Here is a 14958-nt window from a genome sequence, read left to right as displayed (position 1 = left end):
ATGCTGCGCACTGGCGTGGACAGTTCAGATCCCTCCAGGGGGTGGGGTCAGGGTCTGGTATCCCTCCCTTTACCGGCCCCTTGTGGCTCGGTCGCCTCCTCTGTCGTGTTTGATCTGCACCGATCGTGGGAATTGTAGGAAGGACTCAGGGACACCCGCGAAACCTAGACATGGTGAGTGTGCCACTCCGAGCGGGGCGGCAGGGAAGACGGGCGCGTGGACCTGCCTTGGCGGAGCCCGGCCTCCCGCGGTCAGGTCCGGAGCCCGCCTCTGGACTCAGCCTCCGCCCGTGGCGCCCCGCGGACCTCGGTCCCCTCCGCTCGCAGCCAGGGGTCTGGGCCGGCTGTCGGGACCGGGCGTCCTGTCCAGTCACTGCGCGGTGGCTTCGGCTCCGGAGCCCCTGTGATCAGCTCCGCGTCCGCACCCCGTGTCTCCCCAGAATGTGCGGTGACCCCTGGGAGGGTCATCAGGGCACCCTGTGCCTCGGTCTCGCGGGATCGTGTGTGCGAGCAGCTGTGTTCTGTGGTCCCCAGTCCCTTCTGTCTACCCGGGGGTGCGGCGGGGACGCCGTTTCTTCCAAGTTTTCCAAATGTTTGGGAAACAGGGTCTGAAATGCATGACCCTACTCTCACCCGATCTTCCTAGGGGTGACGATAGTCCCTGAATTTCCAGTTCCCTCAGGCACTCCCTAAGGCTAATGTCCCCTCTCCGATTCTCAGAATTTTATCCCTTTTTGTCTTATGGGGTGCATTTCAAACAGACCCAACATTTTAATTGTTTATCTCCCCTCCCCACCCTTCACCCCTAGAGCCTTGCACATGCTCTTTTAAAAAGATTTATTTTGTAGATATTTTGCGTGAGAGGGAACCCGACAAGAACCACCTGCAAGACGTTGTTCCCCTCCCCCAGGATCTTTCCTGGGCACAGACATCCTATGGGAAGTTCTTTGAGTGGAGGTTCGTCTTTGGAGACTTTCGTGGGTGTTGTGTCCTGTCAGCACTGCCCCTCCCTGGGTTTGTCTCTTGAAAACATTTATTTATTTTAAAATATATGTATTTGTATTGATTTCAGAGAGGAAGAAAGAGAGATAGAAACATCAATGCTGAGAGAGAATCATGGATTGGTTGCCTCCTGCACGCCCCCTACTGGGGACCGAGCCTGCAACCTGGGCATGTGCTCTTGACCAGAATCGAACCTGGGACCCTATAGTCCGCAGGCCAACGCTCTATCCACTAAGCCAAACCAGCTGGGGTGAAAACATTTATTAAGTAGAATATATTTAATCAACAGAGCTTGAAACAATATAAAATAGTTCTAAACAGGCATGAAAGACTTGAATTTAGGGGGGGAAAAATCCCAGTATTACATTCCATTTTTATAACATTCGTGCTTTCTTCCTGTGCATGTGTAGTAAGTTTCATAGGTTTGTTTTACTTTTGGGTGTTTTACAATTCCAGGGCTTAGCCTTGCAGAGAATTGTTCAAGGGTGATTACGAATTACCTACTTTCCCTGGAAATATAATTAACTGACATCTTTTTCTTTAAAAAAAAAAAATTTGTTTTTCAGTCGAACTAGTAAAAGTCCTTTACAATTTTCTTCCTTCCTTTCTACGTAAATACTGTGTTTAAGTGATTTTGGTGGATTGTTCAAACTCTGGGTTTAAAATGTTGATAAATGGTGGCAACTCCAGCAGAGGCCTGTGGTCAGGGACGCAAGCCAAGGTTCCTTTGAACCTGTAAAGTGCTGACCTAGCAAACAAACAAAAAACATCTTTCCAAGTGAGCAGCAACAAGCATCTATTTGAGATCAAGAAGACCAGCAATCTGGAAAGCACTGATTCAGACAGAAGCTCAAATCATGTTCCACTTAGGAGAGAAAGGAAGAGGTATTTCTGAGAAAGGAAAGGGGAATAAGTACATCCATAGAAGGAAGGCGCATCTAGTGGTGCAGGTGATGTAACACAGCGTTTTAAATGTTCGGTTAGGCCGTCATCAGTCCAGTAGTCATAATATCTGCTTTCTTGCTACCCTTGCAAGCAGTTCTCTGGGACACAGTGTTGCTTTAGGTCCAGTCTAAGGGTTATTTGTGCCCTGTTTTAACCTTCCAAGGTTTGAGGCATAAGACATGCACGGCAGTTCCTCTGGGATGGCAGCTCCAACTCCAGTTTAATGTGGTTCCGTTTATTTATTTTACAAAGTGCTCGAAGGCCCAGTGGTTTTACCTGGGGAACCTCCCCCTGCAGGCGTCCTACCTGCACATACCCACCACAGAAGGAGCCTTTGCATTGAGAGAAGCTACAGCCGTGGAAAGCAGGGGGGCCGGGGGGCGGGGGGCAGGGGGGGGGGGCCGCAGGCGCACATGTGTTTGGGGGAGAAGGGGAGGGCAGGAATGATGCCCTTTCTGAGGTTTTGGTTGTTTAGACCTAGACATTTGTAGATCTTATGTTTGAGTTTTGTGAGTTTTACATCCATCGTGTAGGTACCCTGAGTGTAATTGGTGCACAGTGAGATTCTGTGAAGATCAGATGTTCTATCTCATGGACAAAGGGTTTATATTGGGAGTTCATTTGGGTCAGGAACTTAAACTGAATCAAGCTGAGAGGTTTCTTTTTTTTTTAATTAAATCTTTATTGTTCAGATTATTACAGTTGTTCCTCTTTTTTCCCCCCATAGCTCCCCTCCACCCGGTTCCCACCCCACCCTCTGCCCTTACCCCCGCCACCCACTGTCCTCATCCATAGGTGTACAGTTTTTGTCCAGTCTTCCCACACCCCCCACACCCCTTTCTCCCACCCCTACCCCGAGAATAGTCAGTCCACTCCCTTTCCATGCCCCTGATTCTATTATATTCACTGGTTTATTCTGTTCATCAGATTATTTATTCACTTGATTTTTAGTTTCACTTGTTGAAAGATGTGTATTTGTTGTTCATAATTTGTATCTTTACCTTTTTCTTCTTCTTCCTCTTCTTAAAGGATACCTTTCAGCATTTCATATAATACTGGTTTGGTGGTGATGAACTCCTTTAGCTTTTTCTTATCTGTGAAGCTCTTTATCTGACCTTCAATTCTGAATGATAGCTTTGCTGGGTAAAGTAATCTAGGTTGTAGGTTCTTGCTATTCATCACTTTGAATATTTCTTGCCACTCCCTTCTGGCCTGCATAGTTTCTGTTGAGAAATGAGCTGACAGTCGTATGGGTACTCCCTTGTAGGTAACTGATTGTTTTTCTCTTGCTGTTTTTAAGATTCTCTCTCTGTCTTTTGCTCTTGGCATTTTAATGATGATGTGTCTTGGTGTGGTCCTCTTTGGATTCCTTTTGTTTGGGGTTCTCTGCACTTCCTGGACTTGTAAGTCTATTTCTTTCACCAAGTAGGGCAAATTTTCTGTCATTATTTCTTCAAATAGGTTTTCCATATCTTGCTCTCTCTCTTCTCCTGGCACCCCCATAATTTGAATGTTGGTACACTTGAAGTTGTCCCAGAGGCTCCTTAAACTATCTTCATAGTTTTGGATTCTTTTTTCTTTGTGTTTTTCCGGCTGGGTGATTTTTGCTTCTTCGTATTTCAAATCTTTGACTTGATTCTTGTGATCCTCTAGTCTGCTGTTGGAACTCTGCATAATATCCTTTATTTCAGTCAGTGTATGCTTAATTTCTAGTTGGTCGAGGGTCTCATTAGATTTCTTGAGGGTCTCACTAAATTTATTGGCGGTCTCACTAGATTTCTTGAGGGTCTCACTAAATTTATCAGTGGTTTCTAGAAAATTCTTGAAAAACCTTAAAAGTGTGGTTTTGAACTCTATATCCAGTAGTTTGCTTTCCTCCATTTCTATCATTTGTGACTTGTTTCTTTGTCTCCTCATTTTTTATGCTTCCCTGTGTTGATAGAGTGGCTTTCTGTGTTAGGTGTCCTATATGGCCCAGTGGCTCAGCCTCCCCAATTACCTGAGGTGGACACTCTTGGTATACCCCTTTGTGGGCTTTGTATACAGTCTTGTTGTAGTTAAGTCTTGATTGTTGTAGGTATCACTGGGAGGAATTGACCTCCAGGCCAATTGGCGGTGAGAATCAGCTGTGTCTGCAGTGGGAGAACTTCTGAGTTGGAGATACTCTTCTGGGGCAAGACTTGCTTCAGTGGGGCTTTGGTGCTCACTGAGTCTGTCTCCTGAGTGTGTCCCTTATGGATCTGAGGAGTTGTAATCTGGATGGTCCCACTCTGACCACTGGGTACACTGGCTCTTGGATCTCTAAGGAGGTGCTAATTTAGCCTTTGCCTGAGGCTACCCAGCAGGAGCTATGGAGAGATTCCTATTCTTTTTTTGGGGTTTGGAGGTGCCCAGATGAGGCCCAGCTGTGAAGCAATGCAAGCTGCTGTGGGGCTTGGACCTTCTTTTGGAAGTTCTGGGTCTCTCTGATTCAGCTGCAGTTTGTTAGGTAATTTTCAGGATGCAAAGGGCCAGGCCTTTCATATGCAAAAGCCTCTGCTGCAGCTTGGGTGGGGCAGGGTCTCAGGAAATCAACAGGGCGGAGCAAGCAGCTATGGCTGCTCCCCAGTCCTACCCTAAGAGGCCCTGCATCTCAGTGTCCCGGTAATCGGTAATCGCTGCAAGCACCTCTGAGAGAAAGCCGCCCTTGAGTTCGGCCTGATGCCAGATAGTCCAGTTTCTCCCCGTATGAGTCTGGGTCCCCAGAGACTCACCCGGAACTGGAGTTCAGAGCAGTCGGGAGCTTGAGACTCCCTCCCAATTGAAAAAGACAACGGCGTCCTCAGCTGCCAGCTGTTTCCACATGTGCCTCCGTACCTCTGCACTTTACTTCCGCACCTCCTCTGAGTCTCAGTGCTTTTCTCTTTACTTCTAGTTGTAGAATTTCCGCTCAGCCAGCCTTCCTGTGGTTCTGGATGATGTCCGTTTTGTCTTTTAGTTGTATTTTTGAAGTGGTTGTGCGAGGCACCAATTTCTGGTGTTTACCTATGCCTCCATCTTGGTTTCTCTCTGAGAGGTTTCTTTGTTTGTTTTTGTTTTTCAGTTGAATTTTATACTCAACCAGTATTGTCTTCAAGAAATGCAATAGCTTTATTCAGTTTCACTTTCTTGATATTTCTGAGAATCTGGAATGCTTCCATTTCCCACAAACACACAAATCACATGGTGAGATGGTATTCTATTTTCAATTATCTCCCATTTTTTCTCATTCCAGGGAGGAAAGCCCTAGGTGGTTTCTAATACCCTATGAAAAGTTCTCTAGCATGTGTCAACAAGGAAGAAGCATGAGAGAGAGCAGGCAACAAGTATCTAGCTTGAGTTTAATTATAGAGTTTTGTTTTCCTTGTATTTATTTATAAATATTTTTCCTGATTTTAGAGAGGAAGGGAGAGGGAGAGAGAGCTAAATTAGAAACATCAATGATGAGAGAGAATCATTGGTCGGCTGACTCCTGCACGCCCCTCACTGGGGATCGAGCCTGCAACCCAGGCATGTGCCCTGACTGGGAATTGAACCGTGACCACCTAGTTCATGGATCGATACTCAACCACTGAGCCAGCTGGGCTTCAGTCACACATTTTTAAAAAATATACTTTTTAAAAATTGATTTCAAAGGGAGAGGGAGAGAGAGAAACATCAATGATGAGAGCCATTGATCAATTGCCTCCTGCACACCCCCTACTAGGAATGGAACCCAAAATCTGGGCATGTGCCCTTGACCGGAATGTGCCCAGGACCCTTCAGTCTGCAGGCCGACGCTCTATCCACTGAGCCAAACTGGCTAGGGCTACCCTGTTACAGTTTGATCATAAAGAGCTCTCCTGGCCCATTCTCCCACTCTTTGTTCTAAACTTGGCTGGAAACATCCCCCAGCACGTGAGTACAGGGATTTTGTGGTCTAACTTGTCATGCTTCTTCTTTGTGTCTGAGCTGTAAGTTTTAAATAACTTTCCAATCTCATTACACTGGACAGAGAGAGAAGGAAGCACTGAGTCTGTGATAAATACTGAACAAGTCACAACAGTGCTTCTCCACAGCATATTTACCCCGAGCCAGCTGCCCCTGATTAGGGAAAAGGCCCGGAGGACTGGAGGACACATGGTCAGCTGGCTTTGTTGGAAGTTGATGTTCATGGACCTCCTGGATTCTCATGTTTGGTGATGGGATAAGAAGGAAAGACTTCCAATTTTTCACTATACTTTACTCATTAATCCTTTATACACATTTTGCCCTCTGCCTCCTGGAGTCTTGTAAATGGTGGGTAATAAGGAAGAAAATGAAAGAAATTTCTTTCACAAAGAGTCAGCTGTCTTAAAATGACAATATATGTTTCATCTGTATAGCATTTCAGTTATTTTCCTACATGCTCAGGACCCTAACAGTGGAGATAAATAAGATGTAAAGTGACCACAGGAAAAAGGTGTAATTTCCATGTGTTAATGATGGTATTAAATTTATGAGAAAGTAAGCATGGACACAGAATACATTTTTGATGATCAAATCATAAATGAGATGTTTGCAGATGAGTCATACATAACCTTCCTATAAATGGAGTCTAGGTGTCCAATTCTGTCGGTCTCACTCATCCTTCTGTACACATATTGGGGTGTTTTAGGTCCCAGTGGCCTTTGAGGATGTGGCTGTGAGCTTCAGTTTGGAGGAGTGGGCCCTATTGGAACCTTCACAGAAGAAACTTTACAGAGATGAGATGAGGGAAACCTTTAGGAACCTGCCCTCCATAGGTAAGGATGAGGACATTTCTTCAATTGTCAAGTAGAGAACAAGTGTTTCTTGTTCATCAGCATAATTCCATGATGTGTAATGTATAAGGGAGCATGGTAAGTAAACTGGGCATGGTCTCTGCTCATCATAGATCTAGAAGCTGATATTTTTTTAATAATTATAATGATTTGGAATAATTTTTCTGGTTCTGAATTTTAGGGGGAAAATAGAAAGATCTGTACTTTGAAGATCAGTACAAAAACCAGGGAAGAAAACTAAGGTGAGTTGCACAATAGAAAGCAGTGTCTTATGTGAGAATTCTCATTTGTTATGAAATCTTAAAAAGAAGCAAACGAAACTAAATAAATCTTGCTTAAAATGTCTTTCTTAGAAAGGTTTTACTAAAACTACTTTCTTAAATGTAGCATACATGTTCAGTTTGCAAATTTTATCACTTGGAAGCTGTATTAGTAAACTGTATATATGAATATCACAGTTTGATAATAGCATGGGTGAAGTTTTCTTGGAGAGCATTCAATACATTCAATTTCAGACAATTTAGACAAGAAAGGATACCTGAACTTTTCCTATAAATCATAATAAATATAATGAATATGAAATCAATAATGTGCTTCTTGATTTTTATAGAAGTTATATGGCAGAGAAACTCGGTGAAAGTAAAGAGAATAGTGAATGTGAAGTAAACTTCAACTTTACTTCAAATTTTAATCAAAAGAAGAAGACTACTGGAGTAAAACCATATGAGCACAATCCATGTGGAAAAGCCTTTATGTGCCATTCATCTATTGATAGACTGACTAGATGTCACACTGGACAACATGAGTACCTGAAATACGGAGAGAAGCCATATAAATGTAAGGTATGTGGGAGAGCCTTTAGTTATCTACAGTGCTTTGAACAACATGAAAGAAATCACAATGGAGAGAAAACCTGTAAATGTAAGGCATGTTGGGAGAGTCTTCGTGTGCTTCAAAGCCCTTCGAAAACACATGATAACACACACTACAGACTCTTCTTATAAATGTAAGGAACGTGGAAGAGTCTTCAGTTGTTCAAATTCATTTCTATTACGTGAAAGAATGCACACAGGAGAGAAACCCTGTGAGTGTGAACAAAGTGGGAAAGCTTTCAGTATTTCTAGCTCTCTTCAAATGCATGAAATAACTCACAGTGGACAGAAACCCTATGAATGTAAGGAATGTAGAAAAGCCTTCAGATATTATCAAAGTTTTCAAACACATAAAATAAATCACACTGGAGAGAAACCCTATGAATATAAAAAATGTAGTAAAGCATTTAGTTGTCTCAGTTATCTTCGAAAGCATGAAAGAATTCACGTTGTAGAAAAATCCTATGAGTGTAAAATATGTAATAAAGCATTCAGGTATCCTAGTTATCTTCACATACACGAAAGAACTCACACTGCAGAGAAACCCTATGAATGTAAAATATGTAGTAAAGCATTTAGTTGTCTCAGTTATCTCCGAAAACACAAAAGAACTCATAGTGGAGAGAAACCATATAGATGTAAGGAATGTGGAAAAACCTTTAGGTGCTATAAAAGTCTTCAAACACATGAAAGAAGTCACCCTGGAGAGAAACCCTATACATGCAAAATATGTAGTAAAGCATTCAGGTGTCTCAGTGATCTTCGAAGACATGAAAGAACTCACAATGCAGAGAAACCCCATGAATGTAAAATATGTAGTAAAGCATTTAGATGTCCCCGTTATCTTCAAACACATGAAAGAAATCACACAGGAGAGAAACCCTATGGATGTAAAGTATGTAGTAAAGCATTCATGTATCCCAGTTATCTTCAGAGACATGAAAGAACTCACACTGGAGAGAAACCCTAGGAATGTAAGGAATATGGAAAAGCCTTCAGTTATCACACAAGCTTTCGCAGACACCTGACAATGCACACGGGAGAGAAACCATATAAAAGTGCAGAATGTGAGAAAAGCCTCAGTTATCCCAGTTCCTTTCAAACACATGAAGGGACTCGCTGGATAAAAGCTCTTGAATGTAAACAGCATGGAAAAGACGTGAATTGGCCCTCATCCTTCCATATGAAAATTCCCATGGAGAGAAATAAACATGTAAGTAACATGAGAACGCTTGATAGAAATTAATCCACGTATAAGGTGCCAGAAAACGTTCAACATGAGGAAGTTTTTCTTGAGGTTGTAAATACATTGTATTTATTAAACCTCTTTTTGGAATGCATTATTGGACCTTGGATTTCTACTAATTGCTTCCAGCAATGAATACTCAGGTGAGATCATTCTAAGAGTTGTCGTTCAACAATAGTACATAGGATTAATAGGGCTTTCCCCTTAAGCCCTAGCCAGTTTGGCTCAGTGGATAGAGCGTCAGCCTGTGGACTGAAGGGACCCGGGTTTGATTCCGGTCATGGTCACACGCCCAGGTTGTGGGCTCGGTCCCCAGTGATTCTCTTTCATCATTGATGTTTCTATCTCTCCCTCTTCCTTCCTCACTGAAATCAATAAACATATATGTTTAAAAAGTAGTACTTTTCCCTTAAAATGTTTAATATTTTTCTTCATGTTGAAGTCTTTTAGATCCATAGATATTTGAAGTATATTTCTTATATGCAGTTAGGTTAATTTTTTGTTTACAATGTTTCATTGTTCCGTGTTAAGGAGCCATTTTAAAAAGAACAGTTTGCTGATTTTTTTTAAAAGTTTGCTAATTTGATTTTCTTAGTGGTCTTGTGGCAATCCTTTATATTCCTAGATTATTATTATATAAATTCTATTTTCCCTCGGACAAAGCTCCTTTTTGGAGGTGATGGGTATAAGGGCCTTTCCCATTTTTATACTAATAAATATTTAGAATAAATTTTATGTATCATAATTTTATTAAATAAAGTGGTTTTATGTGAATACTATTATTTATTTATTTTAATATATTTTATTGATTTTTTACAGAGAGGAAGGGAGAGAGATAGAGAGTTAGAAACATCGACGAGAGAAACATCGATCAGCTGCCTCCTGCACATCTCCTACTGGGGATGTGCCCGCAACCCAAGTACATGCCCTTGACCAGAATCGAACCTGGGACCTTTCAGTTTGCAGGCCAATGCTCTAACCACTGAGCCAAACTGGTTTTGGCGAATACTATTTTTATATTTGTGCCTTTGATTTTTTAAAATTTAAATTTTTTATTGTTTAAAGTATTACATGAGTCTCCTTTTCCCCCCATTGACCTCTCCCCAGTCCCTCCCACCCCCCTAGCAATGCCCTCACCCCCCAACTGTCTGTGTCCATTGGTTATGCTCATATGCATGCATACAAGTCCTCTGGTTGATCTCTTAACCCACACCCATCCCCACCCTGGCTTCCATCATAGGGAAAATAAACAAATGAGACTACATCAAAATAAAAAGCTTCTGCACAGCAAAACAAATAGTCTTATTTGTTTATTTTCTCCTTAGTTTCCACTGTCCTAGGAGCTGTATTGGTAAAGATATTGCCATGCTGTTGCAAATGGTAAGAATTCCTTTTTTTTTTTTACAGCAGTGTAGTATTCCATTGTGTACATGTACCACAGTTTGTTTTTCTTTATTGATTAAGGTATTACATATGTGCCCTTATCCCCCCATTACTCCCCTAGCCCTCACTCATGCCCTCACCCCCCTGGTGTCTGTGTCCATTGGTTAGGCTTATATGCATGCATACAAGTCCTTTGGTTGATCTCTCTCTCCCTTACCCCCACCCTCCCCTATCTTCCCTCTGAGGTTTGACGTCTGATTGATGCTTCTCTGTCTCTGGATCTGTTTTTGTTTATCAGTTTATGTTGTTCATTATATTCCACAGATGAGTGAGATCATGTGATGTTTATCTTTCTCTGACTGGCTTATTTCGCTTAGCATAATGCTCTCCAGGTCCATCCATGCTGTTGCAAATGGTAACAGTTCCTTCTTTTTTACAGCGGCATAGTATTCCATCGTGTAGATGTACCACAGTTTTCTAATCCACTCATCTACTGATGGGCACTTAGGCTGTTTCCAAATCTTAGCTATGGTGAATTGCACTGCTATGAACATAGGGGTGCATATATCCTATCTGATTGGTGTTTCTGATTTCCTGGGATATGTTCCTAGAAATGGGATTACTGGGTCAAATGGGTCCATTTTTAATTTTTTAAGGAAACTCCATACTGTTTTCAACAGTGGCTGCACCAGTGTGCATTCCCACCAGCAGTGCATGAGGGTTCCATTTTCTCCGCATCCTCGCCAGCACTTGTCTTTTGTTGATTTGTTGATGATAGCCAGTCTGACAGGTGTGAGATGGTACCGCATTGTTGTTTTGACTTGCATCTCTCAGATGATTAGTGACTGTGAGCATGTTTTTATATGTCTCTTGGCCTTTTGAATGTCCTCTTTTGAAAGGTGTCTATTTTTGGTCCTTTGCGGATTTTTTATTGGATTATTTATCTTCCTTTTGTTAAGTTGTATGAATTCCCTGTAAGTTTTGGAGATTAAGCCCTTATTGGACATAACATTGGCAAATATGTTCTCCCATGCAGTGGGCTTTCTTCTTATTTGATTTAGTCTCATTTGTTTATTTTCTCCTTAGTTTCCTTTGCCCTAGGAGCTGTAGCAGTAAAGATATTGCTACGATATATGTCTGCTATTTTGCTGCCTATGGCTTCTTCTAAGATTTTATGGTTTCCTAACTTATGTTTAAGTCCTTTATCCATTTTGAGTTTATTTTTGTGTATGGTGTAAGTTGGTGTTCTAGTTTCATTTTTTTGCATATATCTGTCCAATTTTCCCAACATCATTTAGTCAAGAGACTGTCTTGACACCATTGTATGCTCTTGCCTCTTTTGCCAAATATTGATTGTGCATATGTGCCTTTGATTTTTGTCCTTCCTTCGGGCTGATATTTGGTGAATTGACTTTGATTAAGAGGATGGACCTATAATAGAGCAACAACATCTAGAATTGGAAATAGTCCCCTTGTGGGTAATGTTAGGAACTTGATTTTCCAGAATCCATCTTCTTTATAATTCCATGTTAGAATTTGTTAATAGCCTTACTTGTATTAGATTTGGAAGGCAAAAACAAAGAAGGCATTAGTCAGGTTTTGGAGAACCATTTGGACAAATAAGTACATAGAAGCTTCAAGAACACCATCTTCCAGCCCATTTTTTAATTCTTTGATTTGTCAAGACTATCATCAAGCCCAGCCAGTATGGCTCAGTGGTTGAGCATCAACATATGAACCAGGAGGTCATGGTTCGATTCCTAGTCTGGGCACATGCCCAGGTTTGGGGCTCGATCCCCAGTAGATTGATTTCAGAGAGGAAGGGAGAGGGAGAGAGAGAGAGAAACAGTAGGCAGTGTGCAGTAGGCAGCCAATCAATGATTCTCTCTCATCATTGATGTTTCTCTCTCTCTCTCTCTCCCTCTCCCTTCCTCTCTGAAATCAATCATATATATCTATATCTAGATCTATCTAGATATAGATCTAGATATAGATATATATGGCGGCTACAGTGTTTTGGACAGGTTCAAGCCTTGGGCTAATGAAAGGACAGGGTCCTCTTATTGCCACGTGCAAGTCCCAGCTGGAAGGGCAGGGCCCTCCCAGCACAATTATAGCCAACAGCTATGGTTGTAAGCTTGAACCTATGGTCCAAACACATGGCCCCACGTGCCTTGTGATAGTTCGGGTGCATGTAGTTAAGTGAGGTTGACACTCACGAGAATGCTGTAAACAACTTGATCACATCCCTACTTTGCCTCGTGGCATCAGCTATAAAATAAAGACACAGCTTGTGGGTGCTGGCGCTGTCTCCTCATCAAGGAGCAGCGTCCCACCGAGATCCAGCTTTCATTCTCTTGTTTGTCTTTCCTCAATCCTTTCACCCCCCGACTCAGGGTCACTGAACCAGGCTGAGCTGGCATGGCACATAAGGCGCCCTGGGGCTGAGTATACCATGGCCGTGCTGGATATATATATATATATATATATATATATATATATATATATATATATAATTTTTTTTAAGAAAACATAGAATTACCATATATTCAAGCAATTCACTCCTTCGGTATATGCCCCCCAAAATGAAAATATATATCCAAACAAAAACTTGTACATGTAGGTTTATTGCAACATTCATTATTCAGAATAACCAAAGGCTCGAAACAACTAAATGCCCATTAATAAAGGAATAAGCACAATGTGCATTGTTCATAGAATGGAATGACATTTGGCCACAAAAAAGAAATGAAGTATTCATACTTCTACATGCTACTACATGGATGTTCCTTGAAAAAATATGCTAAATTACTAAAGTCAGTTACAAAGACAACATAAATCAAGAACAGGAAAATCTATAAAGACAGAAAGATTAGAGGTTGCCTAAGACCTCGGCTTGGAGGTGGAAAATGGAAAGATGGAGAATTGATAAAGGGCACAGCGCCCCCTTTTTTTGGGTGTTAACCCTTACCTGAGGATATTCTTTCCATTGATTTCTAGAGTGAAGGGAGGGAGGAAGACAGAAAGAGGGAGCAAAAAAGAAAACATCAGCCCTGGCTGGTTTGACTCAGTGGACAGAGTGTCAACCTATGGACTGGGGGGTCCCGGGTTTGATTCCAGTCAAGGGCGCATGCCCAGGTTGCGGGTTCGATCCCCAGTGGGGGACGTGCAGGAGGCAGCTGATCAATGATTCTCATCGTTGATGTTTCTCTCTCTCCCTCTCCCTTCCTCTCTGAAGTCAATGAAAATATATATATATGGAGAGAACCAAGATGGCGGCATAGGTTAACGCCGGAGTTTGCTGCTTTGAACAACTACTTCAAAAGTGAAACCAAAAAACGGAAGGGACATCACCCAGAACCACAGGAACGCTGGCTGAGTGGAAGTCCTACAACTAGGAGGAAAGAGAAATGCATACGGACACTCAGAGGAGGCGCAGTGCTGAAGTCAAATTCTGAGGTGCGGAGTGCGTGGAGCGGGCTGGCGGCGGATGGCGCGGTTGTTGTTTTCAATCGGGAGGGAGTCGCAGACTCTGAGCACCAGATCCGGGCGAGTCTTTAGGGACCCAGACTCAAACGGGAGAAGCGGGACTGTCTGGCTTCGGTCAGAGCGAGTGCAGCTTTCTCTCCGAGCTTTGCAGCGGGTGCTGGGACTCAGAGAGGCAGAGCTCCTTGGGACAGGACTGAGAGCCGCCATAACTGCTCTCTCCGGCCCACCCTGTTAATCCTGTGCGACCCGCCCCACCCAAGCCCTGCACAGAGGCATTTGCCGGATAGCCTCAGGCAAAGGCTAGATTAGCACCTCCCTAGAGGACAGAAGTTCTCTCACCGCTGACACAGCTGATTCTCATAGCCACTTGGCCTGGAGGTCAAACCCTCCCTGGAATTAGCTACAACAATCAAGATTTATCTATAAGACTGCGAACAAAGACCACTAGGGGGTGCACCAAGGAAGCATAACAAAATGCGGAGACAAAGAAACAGGACAAAATTGTCAATGGAAGAAATAGAGTTCAGAACCACACTTTTAAGGTCTCTCAAGAACTGTTTAGAAGCTGCCGATAAACTTAATGAGCTCTACACGAAAACTAATAAGACCCTCGATCTTATATTGGGGAACCAACTAGAAATTAAGCACACACAGACTGAAATAACGAATATTATACAGACGCCCGACAGCAGACCAGAGGAGCGCAAGAATCAAGTCAATGATTTGAAATGCGAGGAAGCAAAAAACATCCAACCGGAAAAGCAAAATGAAAAAAGAATCCAAAAATGCGAGGATAGTGTAAGGAGCCTCTGGGACAGCTTCAAGCGTACCAACATCAGAATTATAGGGGTGCCAGAAGATGAGAGAGAGCAAGATATTGAAAACCTATTTGAAGAAATAATGACAGAAAACTTCCCCCACCTGGTGAAAGAAATGGACTTACAGGTCCAAGAAGCGCGGAGAACCCCAAACAAAAGGAATCCAAAGAGGACCACACCAAGACACATCATAATTAAAATGCCAAGAGCAAAAGATAAAGAGAGAATCTTAAAAACAGCAAGAGAAAGAAACTCAGTTACCTACAAGGGAATACCCATACGACTGTCAGCTGATTTCTCAACAGAAACTTTGCAGGCCAGAAGGGAGTGGCAAGAAATATTCAAAGTGATGAATACCAAGAACCTACAACCAAGATTACTTTATCCAGCAAAGCTATCATTCAG

At 42.5% G+C, this 14958-nt stretch overlaps 1 protein-coding gene across 1 annotated transcript; it reads left to right on the top strand.

Annotated features, from left to right (window-relative positions):
- On the top strand, nt 1-9641 carry LOC132234993 (zinc finger protein 14-like). Its single transcript, XM_059696670.1, has 3 exons — nt 1-173; nt 6601-6987; nt 7356-9641. The coding sequence occupies exon 3, from the start codon at nt 7631-7633 to the stop codon at nt 8585-8587; it is 957 nt and encodes a 318-aa protein (XP_059552653.1). The 5' UTR covers nt 1-173; nt 6601-6987; nt 7356-7630; the 3' UTR covers nt 8588-9641.
- Nucleotides 9642-14958: the final 5317 nt, after the last annotated feature.

Source organism: Myotis daubentonii, chromosome 5, assembly GCF_963259705.1.
Source record: "Myotis daubentonii chromosome 5, mMyoDau2.1, whole genome shotgun sequence".
In the NCBI taxonomy this organism is placed as follows: Eukaryota; Metazoa; Chordata; class Mammalia; order Chiroptera; family Vespertilionidae; genus Myotis; species Myotis daubentonii.
Note: the sequence above shows the minus strand (reverse complement) of the source record. Positions and strands in the feature narration are given on the sequence as shown.